The sequence below is a fragment of the Pleuronectes platessa genome, chromosome 6 (genome assembly GCF_947347685.1).
Source record: "Pleuronectes platessa chromosome 6, fPlePla1.1, whole genome shotgun sequence".
Classification (NCBI taxonomy): Eukaryota; Metazoa; Chordata; class Actinopteri; order Pleuronectiformes; family Pleuronectidae; genus Pleuronectes; species Pleuronectes platessa.
Genome location: NC_070631.1, coordinates 14885057 through 14890576, shown reverse-complemented (window position 1 = coordinate 14890576; position 5520 = coordinate 14885057). Strand labels below are relative to the sequence as shown.

Here is a 5520-nt window from a genome sequence, read left to right as displayed (position 1 = left end):
TGTGAATTGTACTTTTTTTTGTCTTTTGGTATGTTTCACATGAAGCTATAACCACTGTATGATGCTGAGTATTATAACTGGCTCATGTTGGGTGAATAATAAACATTATAATTTATTTTTGTCTCAGTTTCATTCTTACAGTGTGATACTCTAGTTAGTACAGATCTCTAAAGTATTTGTTGCATTGCAAATACAACATCACAACAATCCATACATACGTGCATTAGAAACAATATATATACAACAAAGTAACTTGCAGGTATCAATACATTGCATTTTTGTCAGAGGGTTTGTACTGTCATTTAATGAAGTATGCAGGGTTTCTAAGATACATACATACTGTATATATTCATACAATTCACGTGTATAGACAGTTGCAATTGATGAATATCCAAATCGCATATTAAGTGATGACTTGCTTTTACTTGTTCTTGCCAAATAAATGTTATAATATGAAGTCTGAATAATGTACATATAAACAAAGACTTTTAACTTTTTTCCTCAGTTTTATCACCTGTGCCCATGAGCACCTTCCCTTCTTCCTTTTGTTTTTTATTTAATTCGATTTGAGTGGAAGTTTAAAAATACAATTATATCGTTTTATATGTATAGACATTATGAGCAACATAGATTTGACGGATTAGTTTAATTGTATGATGGTTAATTACTTGTTTTCTCCATTAACTTGGACACAGTTGTGCCCCCTTGTGGTCATTAAAAAAACATAAAAAAAGTTTTTCCTCGTGCAGGACCACTGGAGGATTAATGAGGCTCTGCTTGCGTCTCCTTTAGTAAAATAAAATAAAGGAATGAATGATTATAACAAACTAAATGCAGTTTAGAAATAAAATAATATCGTACCAGAGAAAACCGCATAAAAACAATGATATCTAATGAACATATTTCAGAATAAAACAACCCTATAACAACTGGGAGGATACTTACATGAATGTATTATGTACATTTTCAAAAACTTGGAGCTTGACCACATACGCCGATTTACTGGAGTCATCATGTTAAATTGCTTAACTTTTGGATATTAGACGCTAGGTGGTGCTCTTCTCCTTTAAACACTGTCCGTTCGTTTCAAACCACACACACACGAACCTGATGGACAGGACCCACTTCGATTATGAGGATGTAGTTAAACTATATGGTTATTATACGATTGAACTATACTGTTGTCTTTGTCCTGTCAAATTCGATACTGCAGCATCAATTTACTGCAGCTTAAATGCCATGCAAAACGTGCCATGTAGATACTATTCTATTCTATTCTACTCTATTCTATTCTATTCTATTCTATTCTACTCTTTACTGGTCAAATGTAATAGTTCCAGTTTGTTCAGTCTTGGCATTATATTCGCTCCATGATGCTGTAATCTCCAAGTTCTGGCACGTGCGCGGCGTGGACCGGAGGAGAGTGTGTGCGCATGGCACGCGGACAGATGTGCCACCCCTCCTCCTCCTCCTCCTCTTTGAGCAGCTCCCGCGCCGCGATGATTGACACGGAGCCGCTCGCACAGCCAATCAGAGAGCATCCTGGCTATTTGCATAAAGTGGCCGCACGCCATTGGCTCCGCGAGTGCTTCTGCAAACCACCTCGCGTGCCATTACAGATGTCTGCTCCTCGGAGGCGCGAGAGGAGCCTTTAAAAATAGAATCAAAGTGTGTGTGCGTGTGTGTGTGTGTGTGTGTGTGTGTGTGTGTGTGTGTGTGTGTGTGTGTGTGTGTGTGTGTGTTGTGAAGGCTGTTTGTTTTCATATGAGGCCTTGAAGATGTTTATGTCTCAAATAAATAAACATAAACACTGTTTAGCCACAGCAGGTATATTATCCAACTCTCTGGCTCTCTCTCTCTCTCTCTCTCTCTCTCTCTCTCTCTCTCTCTCTCTCTCTCTCCCAAACACCTGTATTTAAACATAGATATTGTTATTCATATATGTATTTATATTTAATGTTTATTCTGGGTATTGGCACTTTTGATGGCCCAGACAAACATTTAAATATTCTCACCAAATGAATCAATAACAATCAGGTTAAGACTGTTTCTCTTATCGGAAGCATGGACCCTGTTGTGATCAATGATCTTATTGGATGCATTCATTATTATATTTCTATAATTCTTCACATTAACACGTAGTCAACATGGAGGAGGTAGTTGGCCTCACCGTGAGAGAGCCTCTGTCTCGTCCACACACACCAGGCTGCGCAGCATTTTTCACGAGCACTGAGCAAAGTTGGAAACAAACATCTACAGCCCCCCCCTCCTCCTTCTCCCTTATCACTTCACAGCCCTGCCCCGGCCGCCGCCGCAGCTCTCTCTCTCTCTCTCTCTCTCTCTCTCTCTCTCTCTCTCTCTCGCTTTGTTGTTTGTCCCTGCAGGGCTGATTGAGCAGCGCGTGACTGACGGCCCGCTGGGGTGTTGACCAATCAGCGCTCTGCCCCGCGTCCAATGGGTGAGTCCCGCGCGCCATTGGCTGAGGCGAGTGTGGGAAAGAATGCAGAGAGGGTTTCACACGAACCGGGAGCACGCGAGCCGTCTATAAGTACCGCGGCGGCGTGTGTCGGAGCCAGAAGCGGAGACTCGCCCCCCTCGCGCGCAACACACGCTCGCCCGCAGCCCAGTCAGGTGACAGCTCAGTGATAACACACGCAAACAGTGAACGGGTGACCCCGACGATCAGACGACTCTCACTTCTTCCGAAGAGGCTCAAAGTGACATTTTTTGAAGCTTTTTTCGACTCTTTCATCTTTCGTGCGCTCGCAAAAACAAAAAAAGGATTTATACCCATCGACTCTTTTCCTTCTGGTTTGAGCGACGATGCCAGCTGACACTATGGAAAAGCAGACGGCGTCCCCTATCGCCGGGGCCCCTGCGAACGGATCACACACACCGGACAAACCGAAAAATGCCAGCGAGCATAGAAAGGTAATGGTTTTTCGATATCACACACACAGTACGCACATCAGACCATCCTGTTTGTTGAGCCTTCTGAAGTGTGGCAGTCTCAGTTCAGAGTTTGTGATTGGATTAACAAGTTGGTTGTGATAGCGTGGGAAACCTTACATGTCGAAACAAGAGACTCATGTGGAACTGTTTCTTCTTTGCAGTCATCCAAACCAATCATGGAAAAACGCCGGAGAGCGAGAATTAACGAAAGCCTCGGGCAGCTGAAGACACTCATCCTGGACGCACTAAAAAAAGATGTAAGTAAAAAGTCATGTTGATCCATTCATCAAGTTTCCTCGACGTAAAAATTTTTTTGGGGGGTTTAAATGCACCTTGAACAAAAACTCAACTTGTCCTGTTTCCTCTCACAGAGCTCCAGACACTCCAAGTTGGAGAAAGCAGACATCCTGGAGATGACAGTGAAACACCTGAGGAACATGCAGCGCGTGCAGATGAGCGGTAAGTTTATCTGATGCATTAAAGATCAAATGAAACCCTCTACGAATCTGCGGATGGAATCTCTTACCCACAGACGTGTCTCTAATATCCGTCATCTCTGTCCCTCTCTTCCCCCCAGCAGCGCTCTCAGCAGACGCCACCGTCCTGAGTAAATACAGAGCCGGATTCAACGAGTGCACGAACGAGGTCACCCGCTTCCTGTCCACCTCCGAGGGGGTGAACACGGAGGTGAGGTCGCGGCTCCTCAACCACCTCTCCAGCTGCATGGGCCAGATGATGTCCATGAACTACCCGCAGCAGGTCCCGTCCCAGCAGGCGCATCTGGCGCAGCCTCTCCACGTGCAGCTCCCATCCACTCTCCCCATCAGCGGCGCCTCCCTGGGCTCCAAGCTCAGTCCCGGCGAGGCCCTCTCCCCCAAGGTGTTTGGTGGCTTCCAGCTGGTGCCCGCATCCGACGGACAGTTCGCTTTTTTGATCCCTAACCCGGCCTTCGCCTCCGCTACAGCCCCGGTTATCCCCCTTTACGCGAACGCAGGAGTGCCTGTCGCGGTTAACGGCAGCCCGTTGCACGGCAGCCCGGTGCCCACTGCAGCATCTCCAATCCACGGGATGACGTCCTTCTCCGGGGGGTCCCAGGCGGTCAGCCCCGGGGGTGTCAGCACCGGCTCCGAGAGCAACGAGCCCGTGTGGCGGCCTTGGTAGCTCAATGGACAACAGACTCATGCGAAACCATTACTTTTTAAAGTGACTTCACACAACTGTTGCGGGGGATCAACCTGTGACTTTTCCGCAGTGGAATGATAACTCTAACCACTTAAAAAACCCCAGTACTTGTCATTGTTTCGTTGTATGGAACAGGGGTTGCCTTATATGGCAGTTTTTCTAATTTATCGTCTGAGTCCAACATTTGGATGTCGGTGATAAAAATGTGTACATGCAGAAGAAATATAGGAGATGTTTTGTCATGAAGTACTTTTTATGAAAAGATTTTAGTTTTGTACAGAGTTGTTATGAATTGTTATACCAAAGCTGTGTTTTATATTCTTTGTTGTTTTGTGTTGAAAAGAAAAAAAACTGAAGTTGGGCATTGGCCCGTTGTTTTAATAAATTACTTTTCAAAAATGAACGTCTTGTCTGCAGCCTGTTTCTATCATTCCAACTGCTGTTTTTTTTTTACTTTATTTGAGGAAATAAAAGGTCATTATAGTCGCTCAGGCCGTGCGTGACAGTTCCATTTCATGCGTAAAAATGCCATTGATGACAGTCTGTTATTATCATGCTTGAATTGCTATTTTTGTACTTAATTCCAGGGTATAAATTATCATGTGTCTTTGACACCCTGCGAAAAAGTTACTATTCATACGGACACATTCTATTGATTCTACTGAAGTCAGAGAATGTAACTTTTTTCAAGACAGTGGATACAGCTGAAGGGTGTTTGCGAAAACGAAATCGAATTTGCAATCCATCGATCGTGCTCCTGATATAAACTTCAATATCAATTCATCCACTCTAGGTTCTAAGTGGCCACCTTGTCACCAGTTTGGCGGGAGCTCTTTACATCTGGCTCACCGGAGAATGGCACAGGGGACAATGGGGGTGTATTTTTCTATTGCTATAAAGGTAATTAAAAGTTTGAAAGGAGTCTCATCCTGTATGCAGCGGGAGCTTTAAGAAGTCTTAAAACCTATTCATGAGCCTGGGAAATGCGCTCAGGGGTTAATGTCACTAACAGATTGCCTCAGTGAAAGGAGAATATGGAAGGATCCTCGCTTCCTTTTGTGCGTCAATTGTTCGATTCCACTCCCAGTGGGCCTACACCTCAATGAGGAAGAAAACGAGGGAACTTTGGTTTGCTGGCGGGGAGATGGGGCAGAGGAATACAGACTATAACTGCAGGTTATAGAACATTTGAGCCCTGACTGTTACTTAGTCTCCAAAATCCCCTTCAGCGTCCTCCTCTCTCGCTCACGTACACACTGATATGATCATTTGAAGTGAGCTGTTTTATTTATTTAGGTTGTATAACCTCTGTCCTCCATCTGGTCAGGTGCCTTTTCTATCACAGCTTCACACACTTTTCTGAGTTTTACTACCCCCCCCCCCCCC

General features: G+C 44.6%; 1 protein-coding gene across 2 annotated transcripts; it reads left to right on the top strand.

Annotated features, from left to right (window-relative positions):
- The first annotated feature begins 2568 nt into the window (after positions 1–2568).
- her9 (hairy-related 9) lies at positions 2569–4537 on the top strand. Of its 2 annotated transcripts, none has more exons than XM_053424996.1 (4): positions 2569–2931; positions 3114–3209; positions 3324–3411; positions 3533–4537. In XM_053424996.1, the coding sequence occupies exons 1-4, from the start codon at positions 2824–2826 to the stop codon at positions 4111–4113; spliced, it is 873 nt and encodes a 290-aa protein (XP_053280971.1). In that variant the 5' UTR covers positions 2569–2823; the 3' UTR covers positions 4114–4537. The 2 variants fall into 2 exon arrangements, with proteins under 2 accessions (XP_053280971.1, XP_053280970.1); XM_053424995.1 differs by having other exon boundaries at positions 3530–4537.
- Positions 4538–5520: the final 983 nt, after the last annotated feature.

What these genes read in the sequence shown, in the direction of transcription:
- her9 (XM_053424995.1), top strand. Translation starts at nt 2,824, where the DNA reads ATGCCAGCTGACACTATGGAAAAGCAGACGGCGTCCCCTATCGCCGGG. An exon ending in ATGCCAGCGAGCATAGAAAG is followed by an intron (nt 2,932 to 3,113) that starts GTAATGGTTTTT and finishes TCTTCTTTGCAG; the next exon opens with TCATCCAAACCAATCATGGA. An exon ending in TGGACGCACTAAAAAAAGAT is followed by an intron (nt 3,210 to 3,323) that starts GTAAGTAAAAAG and finishes TTCCTCTCACAG; the next exon opens with AGCTCCAGACACTCCAAGTT.